At 43.4% G+C, this 17,509-nt stretch overlaps 1 protein-coding gene across 5 annotated transcripts in view; it reads left to right on the forward strand.

Moving 5' to 3' along the window:
- Nucleotides 1-17,509, forward strand: part of Cacnb4 (calcium voltage-gated channel auxiliary subunit beta 4) — a 294,252-nt gene that overhangs the window by 240,046 nt on the left and 36,697 nt on the right. For 4 of the 5 annotated variants that reach the window (XM_004651837.3, XM_004651838.2, XM_004651839.2 and 1 more), the window contains 2 exons: nt 7,888-8,007; nt 10,474-10,596. In XM_004651837.3, the coding sequence (XP_004651894.1) occupies nt 7,888-8,007; nt 10,474-10,596 (243 nt within the window). Of the gene's footprint in view, nt 1-7,887; nt 8,008-10,473; nt 10,597-17,509 lie in introns of those variants that run through there. The other variant, XM_045147628.1, reaches the window with a different exon arrangement.

Genomic DNA, 17,509 nt, shown 5'->3' on the forward strand with positions numbered 1-17,509 from the left:
ACTAAATTAGTAACATCTGTAAAGTGCTGTTTTATTCCAATCAGAGCCTCATTTCCTAGTTCCAAAGGTTGAACCAAGCAGAAGTTCCTTTTCCTCTAACAGTGAGTCTCACACCCACAGCACAGAACTAGCAGACAGGAAGCAGCAATGCGAGGTTGCTTTCATCTCCTCTTGCCTGTGACCCAGCAGGGGAGAAAAGCATGGCATGGAGGCACAATGGCTTCAGACTAGTCCCTGCTGATGTGACAAATGGACATTAAAGAGTGGTAGCAAGACCCCCAGAGGCAAAGGAAGGCTCACAGTGCTGACAGGAGTTGCTTGGAACGTGGGCCCTGTGACATGAAAACTCCTTGGAGGACGCTTCCCTCATGGAGAAAACTAGAAGTAGTACCTAGAGGGGCAAGCATATGACAGGTAGGTGGCATCCACACCAGGGACACCCCAAAACTTCCAATACTCCAAACCACTCAAGACCATTTAATTCAAAATGAACGCTTGTGTTCAAAACTTACTCATTTTTTAACTTGAGCCCTACAAGCTTCACAAAATCAGGAGGTTGGTGACTAAAAGAGAAAAGCTTGTACTAACTGGCCTTTGTGGAGGCCATCAGAGACCTACCAAAGGGTATATTTTTCCCCAAAGGACCAATAATAAAACCATTTAGCACTGAGCTCGCCTTGAATTCACACAGTCATCCTCTTACTTCAGTCTCCTGCATGTTGGGATGATAGGCATGGGCAACCCCACAACCAGCTATCTACCATCTATCTATCTGTGTATCTGTCTGTCTGTCTATCTGTCTATGTGTTCCTGATAACCTCAACGCAATCCTCCTGCTTCAGCTTTCTGCATGCTGTGTTCATAGGCATGTGCCACCATACCTGGATGAAATTTAATTTTGTATAAAGAACAAAATAGAAATCTATCTTCATTTATTTTTTTCTAGTTGTCTAGCTATGCTTTCCCTCAAATAATCTTTCCTCACACAGATTCGCAATCCCTCCTATAGTATTCTCCCGTAGCTTGTCCTCTCTGATTCACAGTACTTTCTGCAGTACTTCTCTATATCTCTTCCTCACAGATTCACCATGCTTCCTGTAGTACTCTCCCATAGGTTAGGGTTGATTTATAGGCACTATATTACTTCATTGTTCCCTGCCAGGGCCAACCATTTTTAATTTCTGTAATTTTACAATATGTTTTAATATCTGTTTAGTACACTAGTTTTCCTTCTTTATTTTAACTTTTTTCCTGAGAAATTTCTGACCACTAAACCTTTGTATCATTTGTCAAATTAACATGGATTTTGTTTAAGCTGTTCTTTTTTTTAAAATGGTTTTTTAAAAAATTTTTATTTATTTATTTATTTGAGAGCGACAGACACAGAGAGAAAGACCGATAGAGGGGGAGAGAGAGAATGGGCGCGCCAGGGCCTCCAGCCTCTGCAAACGAACTCCAGACGCGTGCGCCCCCTTGTGCATCTGGCTAGCGTGGGACCTGGGGAACAGAGCCTCGAACCGGGGTCCTTAGGCTTCACAGGCAAGCGCTTAACCACTAAGCCATCTCTCCAGCCCTAAGCTGTTCTTTTCAACATGATTATTAGCAACATGTTGAAGCAGAAAGTACCTGTTCCCCAACCCCATCTTGTCTGAAGTTGGAACGTTGTAGGTGCTCCAGGAAAGGTCTCTTGGCCCTGAAGCTATGTCACCCATTCTTTCAGTTACTGAATAATTGTGAGCTCCCATAGGGTGCTGAGCTTTGTTCTGGAGACTCTGAGGACCACTAAAACTCATAGGACACCACCCCTGCCTGAGAAGATATGTCTTCCTATTTCTGTTTTTCCTCGTCATCTCTGGGGGAAGCTTTGCTGGCTGGGGGGTGGGGGTAGGAGATGTGCTGGAGGTCATACCCAGGCCTTGAGCATGCTAAGCACATGCTCTGCTACTGAGGTACCTGCTCCAGTTCCCTCCACTTGTTCTTGATGACATTCCTGGATTCTGTTAGATCTATGTGTATGTACACTTCCCCCAGGGAGTGTTGAAAAAAAAAAGTCATTCCAAAGAGTCAGATAAAGATGATTTTTTCACCACAGTTCCTCGGGCTACAGAAATGTCATGAGTACAGTTCAAGTCCTTTCCCTTCCTTTTTTTCTTCTCTCCGAAACAAGATACACTATCCCCCTTTATCTGAAAGAAGGGAAAGTCTTGTTTTTTGAAGACATAAGTGATTGCCTTAAGGGGAAACATTAATGCTATCATTATATCTCTAATCTGACTGTCAAGAAAGGAGACTGCAGCGTGGGCTTGTGGGTCACTTGGTGACCTGTTTCTGGGGAAATGTGAAAAGCATGTTTCAGTCACTCAGTTTTCCAGAAGGTCACAGAAGTCCACAGTTACAAGAAATTAGCCGTTACCTCATCCATGCCAGCATGGCTTCTACCAGCGGTACGTCAGGATTTCCTGCGCTCCAAAGCGAGTGCTGTCATTTCCTTCATCAGTAGCTCTGCTGAAACCTGATTAGTGTGCTTGAGAAGCCACTCTTGAATAGAAACTTCCTGCTACAGCCACAGCCTTCTGGTGACAGTTCTGGGCCCAGCCGGGTGGATGGCCCAGTCACTCACGTCTGTCATTTAGATTATTCTGAAGCTGTCACTGAGTTAACCAGTATCCTGTGTTGTTATTTTGTGGCCTGTGAATAGTTAGCTTGATGGCTTGAGGCCACTTCTCCCCGAACAAGCTCCTTGGCTCAATCTCCTTGCCCCTGTGGCTGTGCTAATATTCTTGTTGGGTGCACCAAGGCTTGTTCAACTTCTGTTTCTCATCAGCCCTGTGGCTGCTGCTGCTTGTGCCAAGTGATGTAGCACTTCTTCCCCACACGTGGCATTATGCACTGAACATCAAAGAGATTGTGGCCAGAGAGCATCTGTTTAAAGTAACCTTTCCTTGTGTTCTTCCCCCAGTGTATTCTGTCGAACTCCATGGTTCAGCCTGTTACCAGTTTTGCCCCCAAACTGCATCCTTTCGCCCTCCCTCTTCCAAATGTGGAACCAATAATGTGTCTGAACCAATTGAGTAAGGCAGAAGATGTTCATTCCTGACCAAGAACCAAAGTAAGAAATCAACTTCTCAAGCCCTGGGTGTCAGGGATTATAGATGAAAGACAGAGAGAGAGAGAGGGGGGGGGAGGGAGGGAGGGAGGGAGGGAGGGAGGGAGGGAGAGGTGAATGAGGGAGGGCGAGGCTAACAAGGGGGAGGAGTGCTCTTCTTCCAGGAGTAGCAGAGGTGATGTGGGTGCTGCCTCTTTTCCTTCCTTTAATAGTTCTTTCCTGTGGCTACCATGGCAACTGACAACTGTCGCAGTCCTGGAGGGGATGTCATTTAGCTTGCAGATGGGATTATAATGAAGTTGTCCCAGGTCGCTCTGGCAGCCATCTTAGATCCAGCTGGTGTTGACCAGCCACTTGACAAGGGATTTCTGGCCTGTAGGCATCTAATTACGAGATTAGAGTGGGGTAGAGGTTCAGCTTGGTCACCTAAACAGTTTTCAGGGTAACAAACCCAGAATAAAAGGAATCTACCCTTTTGTCCCCACTCTACCATTGGTTTAACCTGTGGGCCATTTGAACTTAGCCTTTCTCAGACTGTCCTTCTTTCCTTCCTTCCTCTCCCTCTCCTTCCTCTCTCTCTCTCTCCCTTTCTGTCACCTCCCTCTCTGTACTTGTCAGCTCAAATCCTTCTGTTGATTGCTCAGGCAATCCAAAGAAATGCCTGTTTGAAATTAGGGCAGTTATAGCAATTGCCACGCTAGGCTGACTAATTTGATAACTAAGTATTACTTTCTTTAACTAAATTATGTTAAAGCATGATAAAGTAGCCCACTACTTTATATTCCATTTATGAGAAAGGCAGGGGGAGAAAGCCCGTGATTTGCTTTGTACCACAATGTATATTTATACATCTAATTATAACTTAATTGTTAAAAATGATGTGTAAATATGTAGTATGAACACCACTGAAGGAGATATCACTTCAACAAAAGGGAAACATGCCAGATGTGGTGGGACACACCTGTCATTCCTAGCACTCAAGAGGTAGAAGTAGGAGGATTGCAAGTTCAAAGCCAGAAGGAGCTACAGAGAAAGTTTCAGGTCATCCTGGGTGTCGTGGATTGTATATGAAATGTCCCTCCGAGGCTCATGTGTTGGAACCCTTGGTTCGCCAGTGATATATTGTTTGGGGAGTTGGTGAAACCTTTAGGAGGTGCAGCCTCACTGAAGGAAGTGGGCCCTTGTGGGTGGGCCTTGGAATTCCATAGTCTGGCCCTGTTTCCTGTGTCTGCTTCCTGACTGGCTGTAGGGTAACCCGCTGAGCTCTTGCTCGTGCTGCCATGCACCCCATGATGGAATGCATCCCCTCAAAACGGGAAGCTGCTTCCTGTCAGGTATCTGGTCGCCATAACAAGTGCAAACTAACTCCAGACACATGTACCACTTTGTGCGTCTGGATTTATGTGAATACTGGAGAGCTGAACCCAGCCATCAGACTTCGCAAGCAAGTACTTCTAACCTCTGAGCCATCTTTCTAGCCGTATTGCTTTTTAAAATCAAACATGTGTAGACCTTCGCTTCTTTTTGGTGTAATTTAATGACATAGATAGCTTCTAAAACAACTCATAAAAAGAGAAAGTTACTTCTGCCTTTAAAGGATAAAATAAGTATGTGGTTTTCTGGGTCTTAGAGATGAGAATGGGAAAGAGACTAAATTATAGACATGGGTTTCTTCTGAAGTGATGGAAATGTTCCAATATTAGAGTATGGTGAAAGTTCTATTTTGTAAGTTTGTTAAAAATTACTGGATTGGGATCTCCAGCTCTGAAATAGTCTTCATCATGTGAGGAGTCTATTTTTGAACAACCTTTAACCTATACACACACACACACACAAATTGGATTGTATACTTTAAAATGTGTGAGTTTTATAGTATGTAAATAATACCTCAATAAAACCTTTTTAAAGAAGAAAAGATATATCCTGGAATTCTGGGAGTAGCAAAAGTTTAATGTTGAGGGCTGGAGAGATGGCTTAGTGGTTAAGCGCTTGCCTGTGAAGCCTAAGGACCCCGGTTCGAGGCTCGGTTCCCCAGGTCCCACATTAGCCAGATGCACAAGGGGGCGCACGCGTCTGGAGTTCGTTGCAGTGGCTGGAGGCCCTGGCGTGCCCACTCTCTCTCTTTCTCTCTCTCTGCCTCTTTCTCTCCCTGTCGCTCTCAAATAAAAAAAAAAAAAAACTTTAATGTTGAAAAGATGCCCAACCTTTACTTAGAGGAGTCAAAAAATTGTTAGCATTTCCTGAATTTTCCCCATGATGATAAAAAATATATGATATTCAATCTCAAACAAAGCACCCAGAAAGTAATAGGTGCATTCGTATCCACATTACAAAGGAAGAAAATTGAAACTAAGAAGATTAAGACAACTTGGTCAGGAGCCACAGCCAGCACGACTTGGCGGCCATGTGAACGTAGTACTGTGACGTGTGGCTGCTCACCTGCTAGAGCTGCGCAGGCTCCGTGAACGGGAAGCCCTCCCACTGTTTGACTAGTGGACTGGTGGTCATTTCTTTCTCCCAGGAGACACAGGAAATGGAGCTTTCCAGCAGGTACTGCAGCAGTTTGTTTCCCTCTACCACTGCTTTCAAACAAGGAAGCACCTAAAAGCACCTACAAGTTTAGCAGTAGTAGAGTTAATCAACTCATTTTGGAATTCTAACAGTCTGGTCCACATTTCAAAATGAAGTTCATTTTCAGTAGTCCTCGAGTCCCTGTATGATAACAGATGTCTGAGTGCCAGGATTTGAGAGTCATTTAGGTAGTTTCAGGAAAGTAGCCATCTCCTGGTGGCAAGAGGGGATTGTGGGATTGTGGGTAGCTAGCCGGCTCTCCTGTGAACTGTGGTTGCTGTCCTTCCCCAGCACATATACCCCAAGCCAGTGCTTCTAACCTGGGTATGCTTTCTAATCACCTTAGGCTCTTCTGTCCTCAGAGCAGCCATCCTGGTTCCACACCTTAGGATGGCTGCCCCGCAGCTCATCCGCCAGCAAAGCCCTGCTGAGGGAGGACCCACTCCAAATGGTTTTCAGTGTTATATCAGAAAAATGCTCTTTGCTTTCTCTATTAATCTGGATTTATGCAGGTGTACCTAAGTTTAGAAAAAAGATATGTTCTAAGAGGCCTGTGTTTTAAAGGATTTCAAGGTAGTCCTTTTTTTAGACAATGATAGGTCGAGCTCTCTTCCTTCTTTCTTTCTTTCTTTCTTTCTTTCTTTCTTTCTTTCTTTCTTTCTTTCTTTTATTTTGCTTTTGTGTGTGTGCAGTCGATCTACCGTGTGGCTCCATCTATGCACTTCAGAAATACCCGGATATACTTTAAGAAACATGCCAAATACACCAGCCCTACCAATACCTCTATTGAGTAAATGTCACGGTCTATGCAAATGTCTACTTCTAATGCCAGCTTGAAGAGATTATAGGATGATGTGCCTTTAGCAGCCATAGGCAAGCTTCGTGGATTTTTTTCTCATTCTTTTTGGGAGGGGGAATGACTTTTTAACTAGCTAGCTTGGTTTTCATCTCTTTTTGTAGCTTGAGTACCAAAGTAGCACTGGGCGTCCCCAGTCCTGGAATGGCGTCAGCAAGGCTGAAATTTGGTGCTAGCAGACAGCTCTCGCGTGGGCCCGGCCGTCACCCTGCTTTCACTTTCAGTTCACTTTCTGCTCATCGACTACACATGAGCTGTTGTGGGACAATGGTTGTACTGTTATAGTGAAAGATTTCAGTAGTGTTGATTTGAAACTGGAAAATCATTTTTCTAGGGTAGAATATTTACTCATTTGTGTTAAGACAGAAATTAGCCTGTGGTACTCTACCGCTGGTGGGAGAGAGGCCTCTGGTCATAGGTAGGGCCTGCTCCTTTGCCCTGTGAGCACCAAGAAGAACCGGGAGCTCCCATCGCCCTGCTGGGCTGTGCCAGGTTGCTGTGTACTTCCTGGTCTCAGGTTCCTCAGTGCAGGGCTGTGCCAGGGCTCCAAGACATGAGGGCGCCTGACAGGACCCAGCTGCATCCCCACAGTGCCAGCACTGACATAACTGTCTTCCATCCTTACTCTTCCATTACGCCATAAAGTTAAAACGGGGAAAGGGGGAAATAAAGCCTTACTTTGCTTGACTTGCCACTTATTGTAAGGACTAGAGCATTTTTTAGGAAGTTGGAAAACATGTTAACTTTCCATAGAAAGTTGGGTATAGATTGTAAGTAACTGCAGGGAAACCACTGCATCTTTGTAAGCTGTGGAACCCACAATGTCTGAAGATACATGCTATTTTCAGCAAGAGAAAGAAGATATGATCCAAATTAAATTTCCCAAAGATACTGCAAAAAAAAAAAAAAAAAAGACTAAGGACAAAATGATGATGTGTAACCCAGAATATGGGTAGAATTTAGCCTTTGTAGTCTCAGGCTGAGCCTCTCTAGCCCTTAGATGTACAGTCTGTACAAAAGAGAGAATGGGAGAAAACTTCAGCTCTACAAATGAGTATCAGCTTAAGAGAAAAATAGCAAAAGACCAGAGTAAGGGCTGAGTATCACATCATTCTCACTGCAGTTTACTTCCTAGTGCTTAATCTAATCAAAATATTTTCCTTCACAACATTGCTACCTTCCAAATATCTCAGATGCTCAATGATAATCTACCATCTAAATTTATATCTACAGCAAGGCAGAATGTGTGCATAAAATCCTGTGCAAACAAGAGGAACGCGCCCCAGGATTCTGTATGACTGTGACAATTTAAGAAGCTCCACTTCACCTCATGTAAGCTGTGTTCTGTTCCCAGGGCTCAGCGGATTCCTATACAAGCAGGCCGTCTGACTCCGATGTCTCTTTGGAAGAGGACCGGGAAGCCATTCGGCAGGAGAGAGAGCAGCAAGCGGCCATCCAGCTCGAAAGAGCAAAGGTGACTTTCTTCCCCTTCTGTGATCGAAAACTGGCATGTTTCTCCAACACTTTCAGCTGCCCCTGTCCTGCCTCGTGTGTGGCTAGAACACTCATTTTCTGAGCATCCTGGTAAGGCTTCAGATTGTAAGGTTCTCTGGTCTGGTTTACGTGCCCCTAACACAGGTTAGTAATGTTCCCAAGGATCAGTTTCCTGTGAACTTTTGCTTTGTTCTCTTTGATTTGGTGACGATTATTGGCCACCTTCTGATGCAGCAGTGTGGCACTATCAAGCAGAGTATTGGCAGAGAGCCTCCAAAGCAGCCCACCTGCCTCCCACATTCCTCAGGCCTCCAAGTGCCACAATGCATGGCTTTGTTACACACTACCAGGCCTGGTGCTTTGCAGATCACCTGCTGCTTCCTCAACCCTCTCTCTCTAGCTCGCGGCTTCCCACCTCAAATTCAGAACCTTGTTTTATCTGCTTGTTTGTTTGAGGATTCTCATAAGGAGAAGGTTGAGTTTTTGAACCATAAAAGCCACTAGAGATCTCCCATCCTATGTCATTTGAACTTGTTTCTTCAGAGCACAGCCCCTATTTGCATGGAATTTTAGGCACAACAGTAAGATATAAGACAGGAGTTATGGCCAGCCTGTCCTTTTGTTCTCCACAGCATACTCCTTTGACATGTTGATCCATCCTTCCTAAATTTTAAGCTCAACCTCAAATAAACTGAATGTTTTCTCTGTTCTCTTTTATGATAAAAATCATTTAAAAGAGGCCTGGAGAGATGGCTCAGTCAGCAGGAGGACCTGAGTTCAGATCCCCAGAACTCATGTGAAATGTGTGTCTGTAAACCCAGTACTCTTAATGCAACATGGGAGGTGGGGAAGGGAGAATTGCTGGGAGCTCATGGAAAAACTGGCACACTGCAGCAAACAACAAAAGACCCTGCCTCAAACAAGGTTAAGGCCAGGACCAACACCCAGGCTTGTCCTGGTTCGAGGCTCGGTTCCCCAGGTCCCACGTTAGCCAGATGCCCAAGGGGGCGCATGTGTCTGGAGTTCGTTTGCAGAGGCTGGAAGCCCTGGCGCGCCCATTCTCTCTCTCTCCCTCTGTCTTTCTCTCTGTGTCTGTTGCTCTCAAATAAATAAATTTTTAAAAAATAAAGCTTTGAGAGAGAAGTGAGGGAAGTATAATGCAAGTAAGTGAGTTAGCTTTGCTCTGTTGACTGAAGGAGGTTTGGGCAGCATCTGCAGGGGAACAGCAAATTCTAGCTTGGGTCCTTCCTCATCGCTTGGTGCCTGAGCATCTTCCTAGAGCAAGTAAAGGAACCAGTAGTAAAGCAGCCCAGACTTTCAGGGGCCTTATGCCTCCCATGTGAATAATTCTTGTTTAAATAATTTTCTTTCAAATCTCTTTCGTAACTGTGTGGTCATTTAGATGTTGGTGGCAGTACCGCTGGCTTAACCTGCCTTGCTTGCTCAGTGGTCTGAGGCTGCACCTGCCTGGGCACATTTCGTCAGTAGGAATTTCTGTATGACTTTCAGAATCAGCTAGGAGGATAATGGCACATGAAGAACCTTGCCTGTCAGGTTTAACCCACATTGGCCCTTCTTTTCCCTGGCAGGATAAGGTCTTTTAAGTTTTCAAATCTTAGGCTCTTTCAAAAATATGGGATTGGGAAAATGGCTCATAAGTTAAAGGTTCTTGCTTACAAAACCTGCCAGCCTGGTTTCAATTCCCCAGCCACCCACACAAATGAAGATCCCCAAAGTTACACAAATGTCTGGTGTTGATTTGCAATGGCAAAAGATCCTGGAACACACACATAAATAAATAATTTATTTAAAAATACTTACTTTATATCTTCCCCTCCCTACTCTCAATAGCTCTCTCTTTCCCTCCCCCTTTCTGTCTTTGTAGTGGTAGTGGGGGGTAGTTTCGAGATATGGTGTTGCTGTAGCCCAGGCTAACCCAGAACTCACTCTGTAGTCCTAACCTGGCCTCAAACTCACAACCATCCTTCTACCTCTGTTACCAAGTGCTGGGATTAAAGGCGTGTACCACCATGCCCAGCTATTCAATGGCTCTCATTTTTAAACATCCTTCTACTTTTCCTGTGTCCCACAGTTAAAGGGTGTTTGTTATCATTTAAAAATAAATAGACCATATGACTAGAGAACAAAACAGGCTGTCCCTACCTCTGTCCATCCTTCCAAATATTTTAGGGGGTAGGTAGCTCTTTATGTACAAAGTGTACATAAAGTACAAGTGAAGAAAAACAGCTGGTTGACAGGATGGGTCATTTCCAGTCATCTCTGCAGCATTTTGGATGTGGCCTGGAAGTGTAAAGCCCAGCAGAGCTCACTCTTTGCAAAGTGATTTTCTTACTGCCTGGAGCTATCCCTCTCTGTATGATATGTGTGAACAATGCTCCTTTCTCTTCTTCTTCCCTCCCTCCTGATTCTGCACTTCTGTCTCTAGTCCAAACCTGTAGCGTTTGCTGTGAAGACGAATGTGAGCTACTGTGGTGCCCTGGATGAGGATGTGCCCGTTCCAAGCACGGCCATCTCCTTTGATGCCAAGGACTTTCTTCACATTAAAGAGGTAAATGTAGGACACACTGCATCCCTTCACCTGCCAAAAAGCCGCAGCTGGGAAACAGCCCTGAGCCAAACGCACCCAAGAGGAGACCTGAGGTGCTGCCAGTGGCCTCATTTAATTTTCTGGACCTTCCACATCCTTTCATCTCACTGAGATGTGGATGCTGAGCTCATTGCCTGCAGTATCACAGCTTCCCAACGCTGAGCACAGTCAACATTTGACATTATAGGGTGGATCTTGGAATTTTGTCTCCTTCACATTGTTTTTCTCCTTTTCAGTGTTGAGGACCAAACCCAGGTCCTTGTGCATGCTTGACACTCACTCTATCACTTAGCCACCCCCTAGCCTATCTGTGGCTACAGGGCATAGAGCTATGAATCTAACCAAGGGAAATGTGGCAAAAGGGATAACTTACTACCATAAAATAGGATTTTATGGGTTGGAGAGATGGCTTAGTGGTGGTTAAGGCACTTGCCTGTGAAGCCTAAGGTCCCACGTAAACCAGAGGCAAATGGTGGCACATGTATCTGGAGTTTGTTTGCAGTGACTAGAGACCCTGGTGCACCCATTCTCTCACTCTCTCTCTTCCTCTCTCTCTGTCTCTAATAAATAAATAAAGAAATCTTTTTTAAAAATAAGTTTTTATACTATTTATTGTTTATAGGTGTTGTTGTCATAGACACTGGATATAATTCTGTAAACTGTGATCTTAGAACTAACATCAGAGTATAAAATTAAAGAAAGTGCAAAAACTAACTAAAGGGCAGAACATACCAGGAAACAAGGAGCTTAAGAGTTTAAGCACTGTAAAAAGGTCATGATGCCTCACATCTAGGATAGAATGGTGACATCAAAAACTTTCATTTGTTCAGTCTAGATACAGTGAAACTCTACTTGCTATCAGACATTGTGCTTAGCACTGGAGGGTCAGACAGAAAGATCACTAACCTCACGGAGCTCTGAGTCTGCCAGGAGGGATCAACAGTATACATAGTTTCTGCATGGGATGACAAGTTCTATTATAGAGGAAAAGTGTACTGGTATTCTAGAAGCCTAAAGAAAGAGAAAGAGACACCGTCTGCTGATGATCAGGTAACCAGAAGCTCTACAGAGTGGTGAAGTCCAGCAGTGTTAGGGATAGGCACAGTTTGGCATCAGGGTGAAGGAAGAGCCTGAAGCATCACAGGTGGCCAGAGGGCAAGAGATAGATGTGTAACAGACAAGGGGCCACAACTGAGAGACAAGGACTATATATTTTTTTCTTTTGTAAGATTGGAGATGGAACCTGGGGCCTTGTGCATGCTAGGGAAGTACTTTACCACTGTGCTATTATACCCAGCTCTAAGCTCCAGATTTTCAAAAGGACCTGTTGAACCTTGTCTTTATTACTAGACAGTGGGCTGGAAGGGAATTTGAAATAAAGTAGATAAGGGGCCAGTGTTGTACATCAGAGTAATGTCTGTAACAGGCAAGGGTGCATTTCACAAGCTGGTGAGACACAGTAGAGGCCCAACAGAACACGAGAGGGAACAGCTTAGAGGTCAAGCTAAGGGGCAAATAGGAATTGGAGATTTCACATGGGTGGTGATATTGAGGAAAAGGAGGGACAGAGGCCAGTTTTCCTGACTATGCTCAGTATAGAAGGAAGTAACAGCCTCTAGTATCAGTTTTCAAAGCAGAGAAGGGAGCAGATAGGCTACCAGGATGGCTGTGGTTATGATTTGCTTTGGACAGACTGTCTGGGCTCTGTCTGCCTCCCCACAAAGATGCTTGAAAGGACCTTTCCCACATCATCTGGAGGCCAAAGGAGAGTGTGCATTATTTTCTTTCTAAGTGTCTAGAGTTCTAGTTACGGAAAGACAGCATAGGGATGGAGTCATGCATGTAAATCTGGTAAACAATGATGCTTTTGAAAATGGGGAAGACAAGTCCATTTTCCATGCAGAGATACTGAACCCAGTAAAGCATATTGGTAGTAAAAGGGACAGTCAAAGTAGTGAGGGGTGGGAGAAGAGGGAATGGGTAATATCCAGTGAATGAGCCCAAGACACAGGCTGAGTGAAGAGGAGAGTTGCACCTTTGTAGAATCCCCTCATTCCACAGTTTCCCAGTGGGTTTGAGGCATGCAGTGGCAAGGAAGGTGTTCCCATAAGATGGTCTCCACTTAGTCTGTTGAAGTAAAGAGTTTGGGATTTCAAAGAAAGAAAAGCATGAAGGAGGAACAATGAAATGAAACATAAGACTGGAGATGCCTGAAAAATGCAACCTTGTGCACTTGCGTCTAGCTTTTATGGGACCTGGAGAGTAGAACATGGGTCTTAGGCTTCACAGGCAAGCACCTTAACTGCTAAGCTCTGGAGTGCCAATTCTCTCTCCCCTCCCCTTTCCCACTGTTACATTAGAAAAAGCTAGTCTGTTGGGCTTGCCTCAAAAAAAAAAAAAAATTTTTTTTTTTTTTTTTTTTAAAGGCTGACACTGACCAGGCAATAGGCTAGGAAGGATATGAAGTCAAAAGGGGTTTTCTTTTTCAGGTGGGGGCTGTTAGGGAACCTGTACTTGGTTATTATTTTTTGAGGCAGGTTCTTGCATGCAGCCCAAGCTTGAACTCTTGTTCCTCTTGCCTTAGCCTCTTGTGTGCTGGGATTACCTGTGTGCACCATCATTCACCCACTGCCTACATGCTGATAATGACAACTTGAATGAAAGGGAGAGATGAAGGGCCAAGGAGTAGAAGGAGTAAGGTTTTTGAGTAGGCAAGAATAGTGGAGTCCTGACACTGAATAGAAAGGCAGAACTTGAAAGAGAAACATTAATTCATTGTAAATTAATTAATTTGATTGATTAATTAATTGTGAACAATTAAAGGAAAAGATGTCTGTGGTTCATATAACTCCTGAGCCTTGGTAAGGGGAAATGGGTAGTACCCACCCAGTGGCTTTGCTTTTTCATCCTGGGTAAATACTCACATTTGTCTTGGAGACAAGGGCCCGTGACTTAAAACATGTACCCTAGCATCTGAATGGTCAATTGTGTTTCACCATTGACATCAAAAGATGACTGAGCCATATTTTTTAGCTCTGTTTCTGAGAAGCAACATCTCAAAAATAAGAAAAGTTCTTCATGTAATATATATACTTACACAAGCCTTCTAACCTAGCTATATTTTCTTGCTTTCCTACATTCTATCACCATTCTGGGCTTGTTAATTATAATTATTATTTTTGGTGTGTGTATAATATGTGTGGTGTATGTGCATACACATGGAGCATGCATGTATGCATGTGCTCCCTTGCACATATGTGCAGAGGCCAGAGCAGTACTTTGGGCATCCCTCTCTATTGCTTTCCTGCCTCATTTTCCTGAGACATGTGTCCTTCACTGAACCTGTATCTTCCCATTTTTCAGTTAGACTGGCTCACCAGGGAACCCTAATGATCCTCTTGTCTTCTCCTCCCTCAGTGTTGGGATTACTGGCATGAGGTGGCAATATCTGGCTTTTTATGTGAGTGTTGAGGATTGAACTCAGGTTCTCATGATAGGAGACAGAAATTGGCAGCTTAGAGGTGATGAACCCCAAAATGAATAGCTTTCTCTTGGGTAAGCACAAGAATTATCCTTGGGCTTATAGGGGAAAGTCTAGGTTATTACACTTACTATAGGTCAGAAACGTCAGAAGGACCTGGCCTTTCTTTATCTCTGCTCCCTTCCATTCCCTTCCTAGAGAATTTCTAACACAAGACTCCTGGCTTCAGCAATAAACTGACAATATCAAAAACCTATTCGTGGGGCTTGTAAAACAAACAAACAAACCTGAACACACATGGTGTTCCTCCTGTAGCCACTCCCCATTTAAAAAACAACAACAAAAAAAAAAACAAACAGATCTGAGTATGGAAGTAGGCTTCTCCGACCTCCTCTTACCTCCCTGGGCAAGAGTTCCACCTTGTTCCTTCTCTTGTGTTCTAGGCTTAAGCTCCCTTCTCTTCTTCCTCTGAGAGCTTTAAGCTATAATAAAATCTTTTGGTACCTAGTCCTCGGGTCCATGGATTTCATTCTTTGAATTCACAGGACAAGGATCCAGGAACACCCCAAATTATTGTTGCATTGGCATACAAGGAGCCCCAAATTCCTGTATCACTCAAATTTGTGTAGTAAATGCTTTTACCTGCTGAACCATCTCCCTAGCCCCTTAATTATTATTTTAATTTTACATATATATGATAATTTGACAAATATATACACTATATCACAATGAAAACAGAATAGTTAGTTTTTACCTCCTAAAAAATGTTTTTGACTGGCATAGTAAATATGCATATTTATTAGGTACAGTGTGATATTTCAGTATATGAACACAAAATACAAAGCAGGCATCTAGCGTGGGCGTCTCCACACCATCACTTTGCACGCGAAGCCGTCTAGCTCCCCTTCCTGTCAGTATTCTTGCTGGCTCTGTCGGATCTATATGCTTGTTGTCGATCAGTGCCTTTCCCTCCAGTCCAACAGCTCCTTATGTTGCTCTGAGCTGATAATTTCATGGATGTCAAAACCACTCATTTTCAGATCTTGCAGAGCAGATTTAAAAATATAAAAATCGAGCTGGGCGTGGTGGCGCACGCCTTTAATCCCAGCCCTCTGGAAGCAGAGGTAGGAGGATTGTTGTGAGTTTGGGGCCACCCTGAGACTCCACAGTGAATTCCAGGTCAGCCTGGGCTAGAGTGAGACCCTACCTCGAAAAAAAAATATAAAAATCTTAGAAGAAAGTACTAATAACTTTAGGAAATCAAAATGGCGAGGACTGGAGCGGTGCTAGGGTGACCTTCTCAGAAGCTGGCCCAACCACTCACAGTGTCAGCAGCACACATGGCTGAATTTCTGTAATAAGGCCCTTTCCCTCGCCATCGCCCATGCCATTTCTTATGCACAGTTCTAAGTACTTCCTCAGTATTAAAAAAGCCAACAAAGGCTAAAGCAGTGCTTGTCCCATAAGCCAAGTGATAAGTAAATTAAGCTCTTCAATTTACAGGGTACCTTTCTTCTCAGTAGCTCAAAGAAATTTCCTTCACACTGAGTTAGAATTTCATTGTACTTTAGTTGTTTCCTAGAACTATGTTAAACCATTTTAGGAAGTTGCATTGACCATTTTAGGAGGCCCTTAAAGGTCACTTGGGTGCCATTTAACAAATTAGTATCCCAGTGGGCTAAATTAATTTCAGGAAATAACTTAAGCCTTAGGAAGCGATGACTCATGGTCTGTTTTGTCCCCACCATAGTTAAATGTAAACTGCAGACCTATACAGCAGAAATTCCAAAAGGGTCTGCTTGCCTCTTAATTACAAAATAAACAGACCTGTTATTTCAGGCATGATATTCTGAAATTAAAGACAGGAAAAAGGGGGAAACTAAGACTTAGATTGTTCAGGATTTTATTTTAGGTCAACTAGCTTTCCTTTCAATACAGACTCATATTTCATGCCAGGCATGGCTGAGTCGGAGCTATGTGCACAAAAGGCCAAACCTTACCGTATCATTTTCTTTCAAGTGTGTGACTGTTACTCAGAATTCCTCAAAGTTACTCAGAATTCCATGCTGTGATGATTCAATGAAACCATCCATTCTTTCTGTTCAAGGCATCAGTATTAAAGACAGTAAATTATCCTTCCCTCTGAGCTCAGCAAACCATCCTACAGTTGGTACATTTTCAAGTATATGTATATATATGATCAAAGGAAAAGAATTCTCTTGTTGAAAACTAATAAAGGCTATAGAACTTTCTATAATCATCTCTAGAAGACTTAAACAATGGGATTACTATCTGTTTATGAGAAATGATCTAGCAGAAGCCTTCCCTTGACACAGATGGCTTGGGCTAAAGTGCTCTCTGCCCTAGGACCCAGCAAACCAATAATTACAAACCCAGTTTTGCTGAGCCATCAAATAAGGCCATGTTAACAAACTGTCACCCCACATTGATTAAAGACTTTGTGTTGACTTGTGTCACAAGTTTACATGTTATGAAACTATTCAACTGGGTATCTTAGAAATCCTGTTGGGCTTGGGCCAATTATGACTATTTCCATAAGTCTACATATGAATACATAGTATATTCAGACTTGTAAGAGTAGACTTTTTCTTCAAGTAATGAAATGTGCCTTAATTTGAAACCCTGTGTTTGTAAGAAGTAGACTCTGAACAGTACCGTGGAAGTTTTATTTGAAAGCTGTTAACACACTGCATGTGTTTCCCATGGGCTACACCTATCTTGCATGCTAGAGTTCTGTTTGCATTGATACAGACTGCACAGGGTGAAATCTATCCCTTAAGGGTTACCTAGGGCTTCTTGGTAAGGACAAAGAATCCAAAGGTTAGGACCTGACTTTAATAGGAACTGCTAGTTGGCAGCCCATAAGTCCTGGGTGGCCCGCTGCCTTCATTGAGCAAAACATATTATTAAAATATAGCCAAGTGCTGGAGAGATGGCTCCATGGTTAAATGGGTTTACTTGCAAAGTCTGGGTTTGAGTCCCCAGTGCCCACATAAGGCCACATGTACAAAGTGGTGCATGTGTCTGGTCCTTTTGCAGTGACAGGGGGCTCTGACATGCTTGTTATATCTCCCCCTCCCCCTTCTCTGTCAATTAAATATTTTTTTTAAAGCACAACCATGTTCATTTGTGACATCTTGGTGGCAATTTTCACATTAGAACAACAGATTCAAATAGTTATAGCAGAGAGACCATATTTATTATCCTGACCTTTCCCAAAATAAAGTCTGTCAAACCCTGCTCTAGTCTATGAGCTGAAAATACCTACTAGAAAATAGTAAAACGTAGCACTAGTAGTTCATATAGATTGTGTATACAGTATGACAGTATAGCACATAAATTGCATTTTTATTCTTCTGGTCCCCTGAAATT

The sequence above is a fragment of the Jaculus jaculus genome, chromosome 4, assembly GCF_020740685.1.
Source record: "Jaculus jaculus isolate mJacJac1 chromosome 4, mJacJac1.mat.Y.cur, whole genome shotgun sequence".
NCBI lineage: Eukaryota > Metazoa > Chordata > Mammalia > Rodentia > Dipodidae > Jaculus > Jaculus jaculus.